The 20,539-nt window shown below is 43.2% G+C and overlaps 2 protein-coding genes across 6 annotated transcripts in view; one reads left to right on the top strand and one right to left on the bottom strand.

Annotated features, from left to right (window-relative positions):
* Positions 1–726: 726 nt before the first annotated feature.
* Positions 727–4,946, bottom strand: zfp64 (zinc finger protein 64 homolog (mouse)). 5 transcript variants are annotated; one of them, XM_032520910.1, is made up of 6 exons: positions 4,703–4,946; positions 4,372–4,539; positions 4,135–4,274; positions 3,889–3,951; positions 3,547–3,798; positions 727–3,457 (listed from the first exon to the last, which is right to left on the bottom strand). In XM_032520910.1, the coding sequence occupies exons 4-6, from the start codon at positions 3,914–3,916 to the stop codon at positions 2,043–2,045; spliced, it is 1,695 nt and encodes a 564-aa protein (XP_032376801.1). In that variant the 5' UTR covers positions 3,917–3,951; positions 4,135–4,274; positions 4,372–4,539; positions 4,703–4,946; the 3' UTR covers positions 727–2,042. The 5 variants fall into 5 exon arrangements, with proteins under 5 accessions (XP_032376801.1, XP_032376805.1, XP_032376802.1 ...); XM_032520914.1 differs by having other exon boundaries at positions 4,135–4,302; positions 4,384–4,539; XM_032520911.1 differs by having other exon boundaries at positions 4,384–4,539.
* Positions 4,947–5,425: 479 nt separating this feature from the next.
* Positions 5,426–20,539, top strand: part of tshz2 (teashirt zinc finger homeobox 2) — a 130,077-nt gene continuing 114,963 nt past the window's right edge. Inside the window, exons 1-3 of the mRNA XM_032520909.1 lie at positions 5,426–5,550; positions 6,432–6,523; positions 8,441–8,500. The gene's annotated coding sequence lies outside the window, so the exon portion shown is untranslated. The remainder of the gene's footprint in view (positions 5,551–6,431; positions 6,524–8,440; positions 8,501–20,539) is intronic.

Genomic DNA, 20,539 nt, shown 5'->3' with positions numbered 1-20,539 from the left:
TAATGACAACTACTGGTGCCTCATAAATGCCTGCACTGCTTTGTGGTGCTCCGAAACGGACGTTCTAGGCAAGACTCTTAGTCTGAATCTCATTTCTCTATCTTACCCCTACCCCTTACCCCTTACTCTAGGATTTGAGCGTTCAACCCAGACCTAGTGCTGTCCCAATACTCTTTCTGAACAAGGGGTAAGGGATGTATGGCCCTTGGAACCATAGACAGTGAATGAAAAAAATCAAGGGAGGACGCGAGCTTACTTGAAATCGAGGGGTAGTGATATACATTGTGCAACTTTGGTTTCAACATTGGGCGGGTTGAGATCTCCAACTATCCAGGGGAGGTCCCCGAGACATGTAGTCATGTATTAAAAAAAAAAAAAAAAAAAAAAAAGACACTAAAAAAGGTGACAAATATTGCAAAAAAGGAGACAAAAACATTGCAAAACTATCTTAAAAACCTTTAAAAAAAGAGACAAAAATCATTGAAAAAGTATAGACAAAACTCCCCAAAAATAGACAAAAAAATTCTCCAAAAAGGTGACCAAAACTCAGAAAAAGCAGCAAAAACATTGAAAAGTAACAAAAAAGAACCAAGTTTTGATTATTATACATCCGCCAATGGTTACGGGCACCAGGAGCATTACTGCATGTGATGCAAGGTTCTTATAGTTTTGTAATTTTCAGTTTTATTTTTGTCTAGTTTCAGTTTTAGTTGTAGTTTTCATACATGTCATTTTAGTTTATTTTTCTTAGGTCCAGCTATGTCTCAGAAGTACGTAGCTAGATATGCATACAGAATACATGGTGGGAGAGATTACAGCACAGCCTCATCTCATCTCCAGCTTGTGAATTAACGGCGTAGTAGTGTGAGAGGGCAAAAATCCACGTAGGGAGGATGGTCGGGGGGGGGGGGGGTAAAGGGGTGGGATGGGTAAAACACAGGTTGTGGGAAACCAGGTGTCATGTTTCCTAAGTACACCCGTGGGTTTCTTTGTTTCCTAAACCCAACCGCGTGTCATGTTTCCTAAACTTAACCGTCGCTTTCTTCTTTTACTAAAGCCAACCGTCTTCTCGCGATATCATGGCTAGTGGCGTTAACACGGCAAATTAAAGCGGGCACGCGCGCCACCCAACGGAAAGGAGAGAGAAAGAAGAAGAGACTGGCCCGGAGGATGATTAACTAGTTGGGATTTGTGCGTCTAAACCCGCTCCAATGTTCACTCTTTTTTTTTTTCATGATTAGTTTTTGGGCTTTTCCAAATTTAATTTTTGACGGGACAATAAAGTCAGGAAGGGGAGAGGGGAGGCATGCAGGAAATCATCACAGGTCAGATTTGAACCCTGGACCTCTGCATTGAGGCATAAACCTCTCAGTACATGGGCGCTCGCTCTACCCTGATCCAACCTGGGCACATTCACTCCTCTTTCTGATGGCGCCAGTCTATCGCTCTTTTCAATATCCGTTTTCTTTTTCTGGGCAAAGAAGAAGATTCCTGTTCCTGAAATTTGGATTTTGAATACATGTGAGTCAAAACGCTAAAGACAAGTACAAGCAGTACGTCCTGTATGTCCCTTACAGGCTAACGTATTTCAAGATGGCGCACGACTATGGGGAGTCTACCCCAGTTCATGCAAGCGCAAATGTAAAATTTCAAGCCAATTGGACAATACTTGAAATTGAACGTGGTGGTCAATATTCATAGAAAAGGACAAGTTTGTAAACGGGCGACACAGATTTTGATAATGAACTACAAAAGTTACACAATGTAGCTTTAATGGTGCCTTCAACTGCACTTCGTAAGATCATGGTTCATTCAATGTTGTAAAAATACCCTTCTGCCATCTAGTGGCTCTTGTTTATGTCGTATAACAGCATGTCACTGGTGAAAAGAGTTATTCTTATAAAAGGTATTACAGTTTAAATAAATCATTGAAATGTGAGGCTCCGGCACTGTATCGTTTTATCACCGGTATGGATACCCAGCCCCGTCTATGATGCAGTTGCAGTCGTTCTATTTTCAGAAAAAGCCATCGAAGCCTCCACTCATTGCGGGATGCCGTCCAGTGTGTGTGTGTCTGAGTAGAGTGTGTGAGGAGAGAGCTGTGGCTGAGTGGACACTATCAGTGGAACGGCGTGGATGACCACGTTCTGGCTGCCCAGGCTGATGTTTGGCACCAGCAAGGCACTCTCCTCACAGGGCAAGGCACTCTCCACGACCATCACCGTCCCCGCCGGCTTGGACATGTCCTCCGACGGACCGCACACCATGCTGGGTGCGGTTGCCGTGGTCAACATGGCGGCGTTCCCTTCCGTCACCACCGTCACCTCCGTGCCGCCCTCCTGGATCAGGGCGTTGAGGCCCCCCAGCTCGGAGCAGGTTGTGATGAAAGTCTGCGAGCCCCTGCTGGGGTCCTGAGCGCTTATGGCCGTCCCTAGCAGGGCCTGGTGGAGCGGGTTGTTGCCGTCGCCGGGGCCGAGCTGCGTCAACAGGACCGTCTGGGGTTCAAGAGTACCTTCTGCCGTTTGGGACGCCCTGAGGGCTTGCATAGGCGCCAGCAGGTTGACCTGTTGGATCATGGAGTTGACTACCATGTCCTGGTTCTCCGGGCTTAACAGGACCATGTTGGTCTTATGCTGACTATCCAGACCAGATGGAATTAAGCGGTTTTCCTGGCCCAGAGGGTGAGATACGATGATTTTGAGCTGTGCACTGCTGTAAGGAGCCATCGAGTCAACTGAAATAGGAAGGTCCAGCTGGGTGCTGCTGCTCTGTGACGTTGAGACCATGCTGACTGCGTCCGCCGGGGTGGAGAGCTGGAGGTGCAACGCATTCTGAGTGTCTCTGTGCTGCTTCTTGTGGCTCCGCAGGGAGTCTTCCCTCACAAAGGAAGCGTTGCACGAGTCACAGCAGAAAGCTCGAGCCGCTTCTAGTTTGGCTCGAAATCTGGAGGCGACAGGCTTCGGGGAGTCACCTCCTCCGCTTTTCCCTCCACCTCTGCCCCCCTTCCCACCGCTGTCTTTTTCAGGCCTATCTGAGTGGCACTTCTTTTTGTGGATGACGAGGTTGCTGCGTTGCTTGGAGGCAAAGTTGCAGAAGTCACATTTGAAAGGGCGCTCCTCTGAGTGGATCCTCTCGTGGACTTTGAGCGCCCCCTTGCTGGCACAGGAGTAAGTGCACTTGGAACACTGGATGGCCTGAATGGGTTGGTGCTCTCGCGTATGTTGCCGCAGAGCGTTCTTGCTGGCACACTGGAAATCACAGTGCCCGCAGTGGAAGGAGTTCTCAGTGCCGTGTTTGATCTGAATGTGAGATTTCAGGTTGCCCTTCATGGCGCAGCGGTACTCACAAAAGTCACACTTGTAAGGCTTCTCGCCGGAGTGAATCCGAATGTGCCTCTTCAGGTCGGAGTTGATTTTGAACTTTGCGTCACATAGCTGGCACTGGAAAGGCGCATCCCCTTGGAATGACATAAAAAAAAAACAAAAAGATTTACAAAAACAACACCATACCACAGTTGATGACCCTTCTGGATTTGTGACTACCTACCAGTGTGTGAGCGGAGGTGCACGGTGAGCTGGCTGGAGTTGCGGCTCGCGTATGGACAGATCTGGCATTTGAAAGGCCGTTCGTCGTAGTGGATCCGCAGGTGCTTCTTCAGACTGCTGCTGTCGGCCGCCGCGTAGGGACAGTGTTTACACTTGTGCGGCTTCTCCCCGGTGTGCGAGCGGCTGTGCATGTTGAGCTTGTCCCGCCGACTGAAGCGCTTGTGGCACAGCTCACATTCAAATGGCTTCTCACCTGGATGGCGAGGAAAAAAACACATGTCCATAATCTGATTCTGAAGGGGTTAAGCAACAGGGAATATCAATGTGCAACGCTGTGACATACCGGTGTGGGTTTTGAGATGCCGCTCCATGTCTTTTTGGCCGTACTGCGTCTTAAAAGTGCAACCTGTAGATCCACAGTAAGGATTTTACAAGGTGTGTGAAGGCTGCGCGCTTGTGGAAAACTTATCTAAAAGTGTCCTAAAGAAAGAAAAAGCTAATGACATGGGACTCGGCAGGAAGTTCTGTTTTTCCCGCTGCTCCGAAAAGAAAGAATGTGTTACAGTCGTAAACGGCGAGAGGCACCGACCTGAGAAACAGCAGCTGTGTCTCTTTGAAGTCAGGGAAGGTTTTAATTTTTTGGAAGGTGTTTTCTGTGCTTTGGTCAGGATCTTTTTGACACCTCTCACGACGCAGGTCTGGTAGGTTTCCTCGAACACAAACTCGAATCTGAGGAGCAGGACAAGAATGGGACAGGCTTTGAGTGCACGAGACATATAAAACCAAGATAATGCAAATTACTTACAACAAAACCCAAAGTACATACCGTTCATTTGACCTGTAAGCGTGGCTGTGGCAGTGGCAGATGGCGGGTCAGAGGTTGCTAGGGAGCATCCATTTTGCTTATGGGCGAGAAAGATCTCAAAATTATTATACTGCTGCTTGCAGAAGCCACAGATATGGATGTCTGGGCTCACCTCCACCACAACAGATCCTGCACCGACATCAGAAGGCAGAAAGCACAAAACAGGAAGCCATGATTTCAATAGGAAGCTGTATGATGTACGTATGAGAAATATTACGATGCAAAAATCATGACTGGGGTGCTAGTGTTAAGAGTCTAGCTCGGGATCTTCTGGACGACTGTTTTCCTTTACCTTCGGCGTTGTATGTTGCCATTTTCGAGCTGGTTTTGCTGGGGATCAACTCATCTTCTGGCTCCTCAAAGCCTACACGACGTCCACCATGTTGTTACACTGCACCGGCTCTACTATCATCCCTGGTATCCCACTTCGAACATGAAACCCAGCGCGGCTCGGATTTAATGGCTTTAACAGTTTACTTCTCTGTCAACACGGATACAAATCGGCTTCACGTCATGCTACGCCGGGTTTACGGCAGCGGGATAAGCATGCGTATGGTTTGTCCGGGTGACGTCACATGATGCTTTTACAACGATGGGGAAAATCTTATTTACCATAACGGTCTATGGCGTGGACGATAAAAGTGATTCATTTTTTTGTTACACGGTGATTTTTTTTTTTAAATAAAATAATCTAATTGAACAATATTTTTTTTTACAATAACTACCGCTGCTAGAATTTATTTAATTTAATTTTTGCGGTTTGGTTTTCTTTAGAATTTGTCAAGTATATATTTGTCATTTGCAAAGTCATCTAATCAAAACACCAACTGTAGGTCTAATGTTTCCCCTCTGTATTCTGCCGGTACATCATAAACTGTCTTCTAGCTTAATTGTGCAAAATAAATACATCAAATATGGGGCTAATTCCTCAATGAAGTACACTGAATAATTGGGTATATTTAGCATGTTATGGCTATGATATTTAGGAGTCCCTGAACGCAGCAACATTGTTGCGAGAAGTTGATTAAATTCAGCCACTAGACGATTTCCCCCCCCTGAAAACGTAGATTTATTTGAAAAAATAGCTACAGAAGGCCTACTTATATGAAACTTTAAGACTTAAACAACATTCGGCTCAGAGTAAGAGACATTTTAGAATCTTCCCATCCCTTTTTTTTTTCGTTAAAAAAATTTTATAGACGTTGGAAAAAAACCTGCTAAAAGCCGTTTAAGTTAAGTTCTGCCACCTGCGTATTGGAAAAAATGAAAAAGGCCCACGGCCCTAGCTAATGCAGAATACAAAAACAAATTCATTTTTTGACCATAAAAATAACTACAAACCAAAGTTAAAGTCCCTGTTAGCTCAAGGGGTTTTACCTTTATTTGTTTCAGGGGCTGCAACGTGGCCATTTCAAAAAATACCTCCCCCTTTCGGGTACCTGCAAAGATTTAAAAAATTTTTCTGGGGTTAAAAAAGGAAACTTTCGTGTCAGTTTTGGGGGGCACGAACTAATATACTTTAACTTAAAAAAAAAAGAAATAATCAAATATGGGGCTAATTCAAAATTAAAATCAGGATAATTGGGAAATTTTAGCATGTTTGCTAGTATTTAGGAGCCCCTGAACGCACCATTGTTTGCGAAAGTTGATTAACACCCTGGAAAATTTTTTTCTTCGAAAACGTAATTTTATTGACAAATGCTACAAACCCCTATTATAAAAAATTTTAAGCGTAAACAACATTCGGCTCAGAGTAAGAGACATTTTAGAATCTTCCCATACAGTGTTTTCTTCGTTAGAAAAAGTTATAGACAGTTGGAAAAAGCCTAGCTAGCAAGACCGTTAAGTTAAAGTTACTGCCACCTGTCGTATTGGAAGTCAAATGCAAAGCCCCACAATGGCCTAGCTACCATGCAGAGACTACTAAAACTAATTCATCTGTTGAACCATATAAATAACATACTAACCAAAGTTAAAGTCCACTGTTAGCTAGCTAACGTTAGCTGTTACATTGTTTACAGAGTGGCTGCAACGTTGGCACATTTCAGAAAATAGCCTTAGCCCTTTCTGGGGTACCTGCAACGAGTAAAAGAATAGTTTCTCGTGTGAGAAGGTAAGCTTTCAGATGTAGCAGTTTCTGTAGGGCACTTAACTGCATATATACTCTACCATGATTCAAGTAAGGGCAATTTACTGGGTTGTTGGGGTGAGTGAATGAGAACGCCTCTCTTTTATGCCAAGAGAAGTCGTGCTACTGTGAATAAGCCATGAAAGTGACTGACACACAGCTCCATTTTCAGTGGCAGGTCCTTAACTGCCTGATTGCCACTGTGAAGCTCAGGAATTTCCTTACGCTGACTTTCCTGCATGGCAAAGGCACAGGACTGATTCCTTCCCTGCTGAAACAGCAAATCCTTGACCACACACACACACACACACACACACACACACACACACACACACTGCATGACTTGCCCTTACGAGTCTGACTAGTTGATTACTGCTGTCTTTGAATTTGATTCTGTCAGGATTGTCCCCATAGGTTCAATAAATGTATGTAACAGTTTATGTCATATTAGTAGAAAAGTAATCTTTTCTCAGGGCATTTTGATGACTCAGTCCCAAAAAAAGAAAGAAATACTGTACATGAACAGGAGATAATGAAATAAATAATTTGATGTGACCGAAGAGTGTGCAAATCATATGCACATAAATCCCCCCACGAACTCAGTACAGTTAAATGTACATCAAAGGTCTGCATTCACACAGGACTCAGAGATGGGTTAATTAAAGAAAGACTCATGTCATCCCGACCCACAGTAGTGGAGAGCGGACCAGCATGCTCTCTGCTTTGATCTAGACTGCATTTGGACAATCAAAAGAATTGGAAATCATGTTTTTCACTTTTCACACTTGCAGCTTATGAGTTGTATTGGGGGGGGGGGCAGGTTAGTCACGTCAATATTAGATCATTAATGAGGAAACACTGCACCAACACAGTAATGCTTATCATTACCGATATTCTCAGGAAGACTTCAACTATCAATTGTTTTAAATATTGATTAAGATGCAAATGATTTTTTTTATTAAAAGAAGACCAATTAACATCTCAATATCAAGAACCAGAAAAATTACTTAAATCATGAATTGATTTTTGTAAAATGAATGCCATTAAATTACCTGTCAATTGACTAGGTGAATTAAGTTCTAATTTGCAGCAATACCAACCTCAGCTGGTTGAATACACGGCGTGATGGGGACTGGTTTGTCACTAGTGTTAGGGGGAACGCTGTCTTTTTAAAAACAATAAGCTCTTTTTCATTTGTCGTACTCGGAAACAAAGTATCATTTGGACACGCTGCTGTGCCAAGTCTAATTTGTAGACTTTCTCGTCTCCCACTCATTGAGATGCCCGAGAACCCAGTGAGTGATGTAATGTCCCTCTTTTCCCCAATGAGACAAGGGCAACAATAGGGGGGAGTGCCTCTGTCACGTTATTTCCCCCCACCGAGGCACGCCAGCTGCTTACAGTTGCTTAATGGCTACGTGCTGTCACAAGGCATCACAGCCCGCTGCCACACAGGAGCGGCAGATGCTTTAATTGCACAATGACTTGTAGGTTGTCAACAGCAATTATACCAGGCTTCCACCTGAGGGCACCCAAAGAACACTGTCGACCCACTTCACTGGCAAGACGCGAGCCTCAGAAGCTGGCTCCTGCACATAAACCTGATCTCTAAGCCTTGCTTCTGTCCAGACAAGAGCCGCAGACGGATTCCAAGTCTCTCTCCATTTTTTTTTTCTTCTTCTTTCTCTTAATGGTTTATCCATGTGCTGCAATAACCTGGGCAGATTGTCAGACAGCAGGCTCAGGACCCCAAAATCATATTTAGACATAAAATATTTATCTAGCTTTGTCACCTTAGGGCCCGCCGCTCACTGTGCCGCGGCAGGTCGCGCGGTGTGCAGAGTTTGAGTAATTTTGCTCATTATTAATTCATGTCATTTTTTTTCCCTTTTGCGAATTCAGGGGAGGCTCATTCGCCGCTGCCAGCCCAGAGATTATCATTAAGAGGAGGCAAATAAAATGGTGAGTTCAAAGCTATGCTGCAACATGCTTCAGCTCACATTTGTTCAAGTATGTTGATAGTTATATAAACGCTTCTGAGAAAACACTGTTAAGTGCTTAGGTTTGTGGTCTATTCTATTTATAGACAGCACGGAAATTATAATCAAGCAACCCAGAAACCCAATACACATAGTGACCTCCTGTTTGTGTCACGTGAAATTGAATGTGTAAAAGATGTCCCAAGACCCTTGTTTGTTTTGGACGATAAGACAAATTATACACACATGTATGAATTCCTTTGGTCAACAGCTGCCATCTCAGCATCAGATACAACAGAGCCAAAGTCTGGGAACCATCACATGCCTCCAACACTCCCACTTTATCATGTAAAAAGACACACACACACACACATAGCACAAGTGTAGCACAAGTGCAGCAGTACTACACACAAAAGGCGCACATGCTCACACGCAAAACAGCGCTATGCTCTTTGTATCTGCCAACTGATGCAGATGATAGGACTGCAGAAGAGTGCAGGCTAACCAGAGACTGGAGGGTACATGTGGCTTCAGAGACAATAGCAGGCCACAGCCTTAGGAGGAGGATATTCTAGTTAAAGAAACATGCTTTGATATATGAAGACACATTTGTAGCATTTGTTCTAACGTACGATAGCATTTTTGATTTAGTTCAGAATTAAGTTTTTTGCCAATACCGAAGCATGCACAATTCTTACTGTGGCCATAGTTGCAAATATGTAAAATGTAATTGCTACTTATGAAAAATGAGCTTGTCTCCTTATTAAAAGTGCCTTTCTGTCAAAACTAAGATCTTTTTTTAGTGACATCTGCTTTGGAAGGAAGGCACTGCAGGTGCCTTGTATTTTCCAGTCGTGTCAGCAGGGGGTGTCCAAAATCAGGCTAGAGAAAGAGACCCTGAGCTTGTTTTGAAGACGCTTATAAGGCAGTGCTCCACTTTGTAGTAGCTGACATTTTGGAACCAGTGGGTCAGCAAAATGGAGAAGCCATGGAGATGTATCAAAACCAGTGGAACTTTTGAATACAGGATGGTTGTGTGTGTTTGTGCATGTTGTTGTGGCTCTTTGCTTTTTTTACCTTGGGGGCCTTAATTATGGCAGCTGTGGATCTGACTATTACCGTAAACCCACAAGTAGGTTTCAGGTGTTGTCTTTCCACTCTCAAGTAGGACAAAGCAGGAAAACGAAGCCCTGTGCTGAATATCTCAGCTTTAGCTAGATCTACACAGCTAAACAAAAGATGTGTGTGTGCATGTGTGCGAGTGCGTGATGTGCAAATGTGTGTTGTCAATGATGTCATGATGGAGGATGGAATCTTGATAGTTAGACAGATAACAATGAGCCCCCCCCCCACACACACACACACACACACACACACCACGCACGCACGCACCGCACACACACACACACACACACACACACACACACACACACACACACACACACCCACACCTACACCTACACCTACACCTACAGACACGCTCATGGATGCACACGGCATCATCATCGTCACAGAGGGAGAAAGGCTCATAATTGGACAGAGGTGTCTGTAGATAATGAAGCCAGACCTCACACCTGCCAAACCTTGGGGATCTCACTTGACTGGCCACTTAAATCTTCCTCACTCTGCAGGTCTGGAGGGCAAGAGAGTGAGTAAGGAACTAATGGAAAAAAAGCATGCGCTACAGGGAGGATCCCTGTCAGCATGAGTGTAGTGTGGGACCCCCCCCCCCCCCCTCCCCCCCACCCCAGCCCACCCCACACACACACCCACACACCCACACACACCGCAGCTAACTCAGCCCCCACAGCTCATCCCATACAGCACCCACTTCACTTCACTTCACTGTAAATCCTCTGGTGTCAAGCATTTCAGACGGAAATGGGGAAATGCTGCACCAGCTATTTTGTTTCAAACTCTCAAAACACTCGCTTCTCCCGAGTTGTCTTTGGTGACAGCGTGGTGTGCGGCAAGCGCATTGTGCCATCTTTTAGCCGGGTGTCATTCGGAGTGTGCTGAAAGGGAAATCAGATCGACGCTTCAACGGAGAAATACTTCTATATAGAAAGTTTACCTGACAGTTGTCAGCGAAGGCGTGACACTGGATCAGTCGTAGCAAAAAGCTACACCAATTAGGGATTGAGTTTACCCTGGCAAAATCTTAACAATTCATGAGAAACAAAATGGAGTGTCTTTCTTCATGACTCGATCCAAAAACGAGGCTTGGGAATCACTGTTGTATAGATATAGCACTAGAAGAGAACATTCTATTCTACTCTATTCTATTCTATGAATACACAGACATGAGTGAGATGCAGCAGGGGGGGGGTATCACTCTTTGTTAGCTTGTCATGAAGTCAGCCATGTCAGCTTTTACATACGTGGTGGTGTCCGCTGTCAAAAGGTTGTAGTGGTAAGTGGCGAGAATCAATAACTTTGTAGTGCTCACAGACCCAAGTAGAGACTGGTAGCTTTGCTTGGGGGTTAGCCGTACCCAGACGGCCATGGACTGGATATGACACTTTTTTTAATGTTGTTTTTTGTGTCTGTTTTTGTTCATTGTTGTCTTATTATGATTGTTCTGGTATGTAGTATGTATTTATTTATTTATTTATTATTAAGGACCCCCTAGAAAATGAGATGTTGCATGTTAAGGGGTTACTCCTGATAAAGAAACTTTCAACAATATTTTTTCTTCATTCTGCAGATATAGCATATAAGCGATAAACATGCGCTTGTCAATAGAGTTGGGCGGTATCCAAATTTTGATATTGTACCACGTCGTAGACGGTATTACAGTGAGTCACTGTAGAAGTCGAGTTCTTCTTCGAGACCAGGTCACTTGGTGCAAAGACTTGCCATCTTCCCCCCCCCCCCCCCCTCCTCTCTCTCTCTCTCTCTCTCTCTTGCTTTCTTTCGCTCTCAATTTTCAATTTCATGTTGCTTTACTGGCATGAAAAAGAATCCATCTGTGTTGCCGAAGCATAAGAACAAACATACATATAAACAACAACACTGAGTAAATACATCTGGTGTAATAATACAAGGAAACGGGTTACTTATGATATAATTGTAGATACTAAACAAATTATGTGCATGTCCCTCAAAGGGTACTTTGAAACAATAAAAAAAAGATTAGAAAAATAAAAAATGATAATATAAAAAATTCTCTATTTATTTGGCTTTGTATTGTGGCAGGAGAAGACATATTTAGCTGCTAGCCATGCCCCCCTCTCTCTCTCTCTTTCTTTCTTTCTCTCTCCTCCACACGGTCACGTGATGACAACCCCACATAAGCATTTTTAGGCAATAAGTAAAGAATATTTAATCCTTGTCTCCTATATAAGTGCATTGCATTTTTAAATGCTGTTAATTCGACCGTGTTACCGTATTACTGCCCAACCCTACTAGTCAATCTCGGCTGTCTTGTGGAGGATGTTTTGTGCCTCCACTGCTAGCCCAAGTCAAGCCCTGCATTAATGCTTTGACTTTCGAGCTAAAACAAGATGACTGTGAGAACCTCAGCCATATGTCTCAGTGGTGAGAAATACTGATACGGAGACAATATTGATTCCTTATGGAGATTTCCATGCACATTTGTAGATGCTGCAGCAGCACACAGTCACTCAGAGAAGTTGTTAGGTGTCAGTGTTACTGCACACAATGCATACAAGCTGGCAGATTTATAGCAGGATAATGACAGAACGGCACAATATTCAATTGGGTGCCACATCTGAATGTATTCTAAAAGCATCCCCTTTTGACTGGGGCTCTCATTCAACATTCAGCTCCATTCAGTTTTGTTTATTGTGTCAAATCCCAACAAGATTAATCTCAGGACACTTTACAGACAGAGTAGGTCTAGACCACACTCTGTAATTTACAAAGACCCAACAAAAGCGTTTGATGCAAACATGAAAGGAGCCGGAAAAGCCAGCCCAGTGTCAGTGTAATCTCGGATACGTGCGGTTTATTTTTCCAATGTTCCGGGCCAGGTAGGAAGGTAAATAAGCCCAGGTGGCTGGCCCGGCCTGTGATACCCAGGAGGGCAACCTTGCAATCAACAGCAACAAAAACCAGCATCCATGGTGATGGATAGTGTCACATGCGCAGCTAGTGTCTGTGCTCTAAGTGCTGTGCATATACTGAAGCGATAGCTCCCATCATCCTCTCTCCTGTGATAGATTATAGATAGACAAAAATCTGTGCGAACGCAGCCAGATTTGGGAAATGCGCTGTAACCGTAGACCCTGGATCACCGTCGTCCCATCTTTTACCAGCTTAAAGTGCCACAGGAAGACACTTTTAGTAGGTGGGCAACGTTTACTAATGTGGATCTTCTTTCCAAATTGCAATGATAAGCAACGCTGAAATGCGCCCCTGAAATGAAATCACACGGAAACCGAAAGCTTATCAAGATGAAACTGTGCAATAATACAAGAATTATCCATCACCATCCATCATGTATTTGTTTGCAGGAAACAGATTACATGGATCTTAATTGAAATATTATTTTACCTTCATTTGAATTATTTATGCGGTTGCTGACTAGATTCATACCTCAGAGAAAAACACGAGCACATTATGTGATGCAAGAATGTGTGTGTGTGTGTGTATTTGTGAGCATTTCTCATATATTATTCAAAGTGTAGAGTCAGAATATGGTCTTACGTGGCCATATGAAGGATATCAGAGGGGCTGTCTTTGATACAATTTACTTGAGATCCCCTGGCCAAAGCAGAGCTGTCCGTTGGCCTACCATCGCTAATGAGATCGGGGGCTAAAATTGAGAGTGGTGGGCTGGCTGTCATCCGCTAGGTGATGGTTTTAAGACTAAGCAGTGATACTTCATTAATTAACCTTCACATTCTATGTAGATCTGCTCATCAAGATGCAGTTAATTAAAGAAAGGTCATTGCAAGGGCTGCTGGGAAGCGGCATTATTACAATGGAGGGATGGCACTGCTTTGAGCGAGATAACACAGGGGAGGGGGCAGGGAGAAGGCGATCACCCAGCCACTAAAATGGCAGACGACTTGCCAGAACCAGTTTCCGAACTGCCGACCACCTTTAGTTCTTTTGAGTTGTTTTTGTTTTTATTTCTTACATTCCTCTCTTTTTTCATGACGAAAGATCCTGTTGAAACGCTCTAATGGAGGAAGCCTCAGTAAAATATTCATTACACTCAATTGACAGCATCCATCTTTTAGCATCTCAGTATAGTTTTCTTCTCTTTTCTTTTTGCAGCTCTGTGTTTTTCCTTCTTGGGCGAATTCTACTTTCTCTGACCTTACTCAGTCTTGAGTAAATAAAGGTCCAGGAACTCAGCAGGATATAAAATAGTAATGCTTTAACTGTAAGTGAAATCCACTTCTGGGTGGTGACTTATTCATTTTGATGTGTGCCTATCTATCTATACATCTATCTTTGTCACTGCGTGCTAAAGCACAGCTCCAGATGTGTAGCCTTGTTGTGGAAAGTGGATCAAGTAAGTAGGTGTGTTTTGTCCATAAAGACACTAGTATGTAGATATTAGGCTTTTATCAATCAGGAAGTGATTGTTTTGGTGCAGGCCTGCATACTGACATAAGAGCAGCTTAGTATGAAGTAATGTGTCTGTAGAATTCCCTCTCAGCCAATCAAATCAGTGAGACCAGACTTAGTGTAACAAATGGATTTTTATAATGTGTTTGCCAAGCGTTACTTTTTGATAATGGCACCCTCCCTCCTTCTCAGTACTGTCTTGTTTGCAACCTTGGCGTCAGTTTTTCAAAATATTGCTCTACTGCAAAATTGTAGCGGGACATCAGCACCTCCCCTGTGTCCACTCAGTCCTCCTGCAGTCATCCCTGAGTGTCTTTTGGCATTGCTTCTGATGGCAGGTGTAGAGACAAACGAGAAACGATGCGCAGGCGCGCACACGCATGCATCCCGGCGCGTGCGTGTGTGTGTACGTGTGTGTGTGTGTGTGTATATGTCCCTCCCACTCTGCCACGATACAGTAACTGCTGACCCCGGACACAGTGCCATTATGGCAGACGAGGCAGGGCTCCCCTGGCAGTGGCTGGGGCGGCTGGTTGCTAGGTGGAGAGACATTACTGCGGGCCTCTGCAATAATTTATCCTAAGAGCGCGGCGAGCCGTCATGTAGCCCCTGACAGAGAGCTGCAGTACTTTATCAGCCTGCCTGTAAATCAGCCATGTGTGGGTGCAGACGGCAACATTGTTTGATCTCTTTCAGACACTCTAATAATCTGCTCCCCTCTGATTGATACCTTCACACAACAAAGCACACTACACCAGCAAACCACAGCAGCCAACAGTGTGTGTGTACGTGCATGTGCTAATGCCTGTCTGTAAGTGTGTGTGTGTGTGTGTGTGTGTGTGTGCGTGTGTGTGTGTGTCTTTCTGGTGGTCATCAGTATTGCCAGTGGCCTGGGGAGGGAGAGGGAGGGGATGAATGTGTCTTCTGCAGAAACACAGGGTCATTTGGAGTCTCTAAACCAATGACAGGCTAACGGGTTCACAAAACGATCACTGGATGAAGGGAGGGGCAGGGAGGGGGGGGGGTTGGGGGGCGAGAGGCAGTGCCACCAATCTCAACACAAGAAATACAGCAAATGGATAAAGAAGGACTGAAGCACTAATTATTTTCTTACATGGTGGCTGTTTTTATAAATGAGAGTTTTGTAAAGATGCCACATCAGGAGGAAAAGGGTCTGTTTAGATGCACATAAACATTTGTTATATGTAGACTAAACATTTCATAAATTACTTACATATTGCACAAAGAAAAAGAAGATTTCCCTCCGTTTTCTGTGAAAGTTGAAAGAATTTAGCCCTGTTTTCAATGTCAGCAAAGCCAATATTTTCAACACTTTGAAAACTACAGCAAATGTAGCTACACAGCTCAGTGCATGTATCTTTTCTTCAAAATGCTGAATTATTATTATTATTATTTTTTTTACTCCATTCAAGGCCTTCTATCAAATCAAAACAAATTGTATCCTTTTCCAAATTGCCTTCCAACTCCTTGCTTGATATGGCTCATATACAAAGGAGAGCAATGTCCCGTCCAACAATACCCATACCATTTGTGCCGCTCAGCTTCAGAATGTCATTGGTTTGAGTGTGACAGTAAAACATAACTCTACCTCTTTCTGCGGGTTGAATTGGAACATGGCGTCCAATTATTCAGCTCCAAATTCAATAGCAATTTTCTGCTCAATGAAATAGTGGTTTCAATCTCTAGAGTAATGTCACTTTAGAGAGATTTTCAAAATGGCATGTCTGTGAGTGAATAGATGGACACGGGAGGATTCATTTTGCTTGAGGAAATGATACTTGTCTGCTGAAGCTTAGCATTTATTGATGAAGAGAATACCTCTTCAGACACTATAGAATCGACAGTATACGGGTGTAAGATGTAGTGTTTTTGCCTCAGTCATTGAATCCGTATTAAATATGTCTTAATTCTAGCTTTTAGTCAGAATTTCTAAGGGTAAAAGATACCAATGAGGTGCATAACCATATGATTGTGTTGGGTCAGATGGAGCCCATTTTGCTTCAGTGCAGCATTAAAAGTAGCACTGAACAATAAAAAAATGCAATTATAAGTGTGTTTGTGTGTAATGTATCAGTAGCCCATCCAGGGCCCCATAATGAATGCAATGCAACGTGCGATCACTGAGCCGTGCGTATGCCCCGCTCAATGCATCTCTGAAAATAAACAGAGCAATGGAAATGGTTCTCATTAGGGTTGTTTTCATATTAAGTCCCTCAGACAAGGTTGACAAACCCAGCTCCCTGTGCCAGGCTCCTCAGGGACCATCGCTTCAATACAGCTAGGGCAAACAACACCAGCCGATACCAACACCATTACCACCTCCTATAGTTACTTATCCTCCCCTCCATCCCTCCCTCCCTCCCTCCCTCCCTCCCTGCGGAGTGCTCTGTCTACACAGACCAGAGAAAAATGCATTAAGATCTTCCAGCTGCTTAGAGAAAGAGTCCTGCTTTCGTTTATCACCATTGCTTTTGGCCCTAAAAGGGACAAATGTCTGTTCTCTGTCTCTGTGCTATTAGAATTGGAGAAATGTGTGCTGTGTTTGTGTGTGTGAGATGGAAGTTATTTTGTGCTCCAGAGACGATCCGCGGCGAGGCTGTTTAGCAGGAAGGGAACAGGTGTGCTGAGCTTCTGGCTGCAACCATGTGTTCCAGTTGTTTCATCTGCACCTGTTTCCCCAGTCCTATATACGATGATCAAAACATTTTATTAACCATAAAGTGCTCTCGTTCGTATGCTGCATCTCTAAATGTTTCACAGTCACGTATTAACATGAAATAATTAATTGATGTAACAGAAGTTATTGCGTCAAAAATGATTTATGTAACCAGGAAAATATAGCCGACTAAAAAAGATAACATTTGATTTGCTACTTTGCAAATGGATATAAACCACAGTGAAACCAGCTCATGAAAGCATTGATGATTTTCTTAAAGAGCAAGCTGTCTTGCAAAGTAAAGTATGTCCTTCTAATAAGTACATTTCTTCTTAGTGAAATTGATATCATGGGCACAATCTGACCGTAACCACAACCACCGAGTTTAAACTAAGGGTAAAATCTTTCTGAGCTAAAGCAAAGATTCCTCGGTCATGTGGTGTGTGGCTGCAACTGACCATTATTTTCATTTTTCCTTAATCTGCACGTTTTTTTTGGATTAATGGATTAAGTGCTTTGTCTACAGAATGTCAGGAAGAATTCCCACCAGAACAGCACAGACTAACAGGCTAACAGTCCAAAATCTAAAAATGAGTGCTGTCAAACAATTCAAATATTTAATCACGATTAATCGCATTAATGTCATAGTTAACTCAAATGAATTGCACATTTTTATCTATTCTAAATGGCACTTGATTTCTTTTTGTCCCATTATTGTTTCTCATTGTAATATCTTATCAACATGGAAAGGTGGATCGGCTCGCTTTGTGCAAATGTTTTTTAATTGAAAACGAAACTGGCATATAGCCTACTGTAGTGTTGAAGACCTCCCCAGCATATAGCCTACTGTAGTGTTCAAGACCCCCCCAGCATATAGCCCACTGTAGTGTTGAAGACCTCCCCAGCATATAGCCTACTGTAGTGTTGAAGACCCCCCCAGCATATAGCCCACTGTAGTGTTGAAGACCCCCCCAGCATATAGCCCACTGTAGTGTTGAAGACCCCCCCAGCCCATAGCCTACTGTAGTGTTGAAGACCCCCCCAGCATATAGCCTACTGTATGTTTAAAACCCCCCCAGCATATATCCTACTGTAGTGTTCAAGACCCCCCCAGCATATAGCCTACTGTAGTGTTTAAAACCCCCCCCCAGCATATATCCTACTGTAGTGTTCAAGACCCCCCCAGCATATAGCCCACTGTAGTGTTGAAGACCCCCCCAGCATATAGCCCACTGTAGTGTTGAAGACCCCCCCGCATACCACGATTGGACCCCCCCAGCATAGCCTACTGTAGTGTTGAAGACCCCCCCAGCACATAGCCTACTGTAGTGTTGAAGACCCCCCCAGCATATAGCCTACTGTAGTGTTGAAGACCCCCCCAGCATATACCTACTGTAGTGTTGAAGACCCCCCCAGCATATACCTACTGTAGTGTTGAAGACCCCCCCAGCATATAGCCTACTGTAGTGTTAAACCCCCCCAGCATAACTACTATGTCACTTCAGCATAACTATTCTCAGGCAACCCACAATGTAACACTGTCCATCAATAAAAGGGGGAAAAAAAATATGGTCTCTTCAATGGAACATTGGGCAACTATTAAAAAGTTAACTTTCCCATTTATCGGTGTCCATTTTGGTGTCTCGCGCTCGCCATCCACTCAAAACGTAACATTACTACTCTTTGTGTGCGGGGCGTGCCTGTTGATCTGTTTCCTGTCTAGCTAGATCCGGTGGGTGTTGTAGTTTTTCTAACGTTACTAGTTGTTGCAAAAGCATGTGAACAAACTACAAAGTATGCTAGGCCAAAAAGAACCTTAATCTTGCAATTAAAAAATTTGACGCCGTTAAAATGGGTTTGTGTTAATGCCGTTAATAACGTGTTTAACTGACAGCACTAGAAAAAATATTCAATTTACTGTCATATAAATACCTAAAAAGCAGAAAATCCTCACAGTTATGTTGCTGGAGCCAGAAAATTGTTGACATTTCAGTCTATGATCAAAGTAGTTGCTGTTTAACTAATTGATTAATCAGCTAATCAGTTTGACTGTATTCTAGAGTCATGCTTGTCTGTTGCCATGTAACATTACCAGTTTGTAACTGCACTATAGTGATGATTCATTACATCTCATTTCATTGTTTGTCTGTCAGCCAAATCACAGAAAAACTACTGGCCCAATTTTCATGAAACTTGGTGGGAGAGTTGTCGCATGGGCCAAGGAAGAACCCTTTTAATTCGGGAGCGGATCCGAACCACGAGGCAGATACAAAAACTATTATGTTCACTTTTGTCAACATCGTGAGAGAGGGCATTTGTGCTGCATTCGTGTGTTGTTGGAATAATCGGAATAAAGCAAGCCCTGGCGGAAGTCTGCACTCTTACTACCCTTCTAGTTTGAAACATTTGATTCATACTTTATTTAATCAAGAATTCACATTGAGATCGAAATATTTTGGCACATGTATGCTCTGCTGTGCAAACACTGACATGGAAATCTAGTGAGAAAATAGAAAGGTTTAAATAGGTTTTATCTTAGTGGCCAAAATTGGGTTACTTGCCTTTAAATGTGAAAGTAAAAAACGGTCACGCTGTTGTCACACAACCCTTTATTATTATATCACATTATTTGCATTCACAGGACCTAATCGGCATTTGTGGCGATATTTATAATTTTTTCATAATCTTTTTGCGACTGCTTTGTTTTATGCATTTGTTGTTTCAGCAAATTCTTTCCTGGGAAAAGTAACCTCTCAACCCGCAGCCACAGTCTGAGAGGTTTAAACAAATAAAGCAGTGTCTGTCACCATGGCAAAATTGGAAAACAAAAAAAACTGTATAGAAAACCCAAGCCAAAACAACATATTATGGGCCATAGTAATTTCTGTAAAGGGCACGCCATCACCACTAGTTGCTATATATCTTTAGCTACAGTTATATAGGTACTTGTATCAATGTGTAGAAGAAATACCTTTTAAACGCATCTTCTTGGCTGTGACAGTCTCGTCCCCCTTCCCAACACGGAGGAGCTCCTTGGCCCACCTGAGCTGTGATTTGGCAGGGCCCATCACACTGCTGCAGGCTGCTGTAAATATCACCTTTCTTGTTATCTCCAAGACCTGCTTTTCCAGTAAATAAGGGAATGTGTAATTCAAGACACTGTGTAGGGCCATTTGCTTTCAGAGGACATCTAGGTGACATGACTTAGTGGCCCCCGGAATGAACATAAAGATTAATAAGTAATGGCCATATAAGGATGATATTTGCACTCAGATATCCTCTTTTTTTTTTTTTTTTAGATTAATGCTTTTGATCACAGGGAAACTGGTAATAAAAAACGAGCGAGCGAGACAGCAGAAGGTACGACGTCTCAACACAATCTGGCACATTAGGATTCTGGATTCCCTTACATGGTTGATTCAAACTACACTTGGAAGCTGATTATTTTTTTGCCCATATTATATTTAGTCATTTTGCTGTTTTTGCATGATATTTCTGACAGTGCACAATAGTGAAATACCCAAGTTGATCATACATACGACGCTGGCGGTGATGACTCCGACTAGTTTGCATGTTGCAATTTATTGACAATAACAATAGTGTTGCAGTGCATGTCCCACACTGAAAAAATGAAACGTATTTGGTCGTCCTCTCTAATACTGTTGTAGGTCCCAGTGGCATTTTGTAATTTGTTGCAGTCTTTGTGTTCTCTTTCACACTTTAATATCACGGTATTGCTTCAATTTGAGCTGCAAGATAAAGTTCTATTTTCATTTTGTGGGATTAACTTACCGGGTGGCA

The sequence above is a fragment of the Etheostoma spectabile genome, chromosome 7, assembly GCF_008692095.1.
Source record: "Etheostoma spectabile isolate EspeVRDwgs_2016 chromosome 7, UIUC_Espe_1.0, whole genome shotgun sequence".
Taxonomy (NCBI): Eukaryota; Metazoa; Chordata; class Actinopteri; order Perciformes; family Percidae; genus Etheostoma; species Etheostoma spectabile.
Note: the sequence above shows the minus strand (reverse complement) of the source record. Positions and strands in the feature narration are given on the sequence as shown.

Excerpts from the sequence above, each read along its gene's own strand:
- zfp64 (XM_032520914.1), bottom strand. The coding sequence starts at position 4,724 with ATGGCAACATACAACGCCGAAG. Across the intron at positions 4,540-4,702 it reads GGCAACATACAACGCCGAAG|GATCTGTTGTGGTGGAGGTG; the intron begins GTAAAGGAAAAC and ends ATGTCGGTGCAG. Across the intron at positions 3,799-3,888 it reads GCATCTCAAAACCCACACCG|GTGAGAAGCCATTTGAATGT; the intron begins GTATGTCACAGC and ends CTCGCCATCCAG.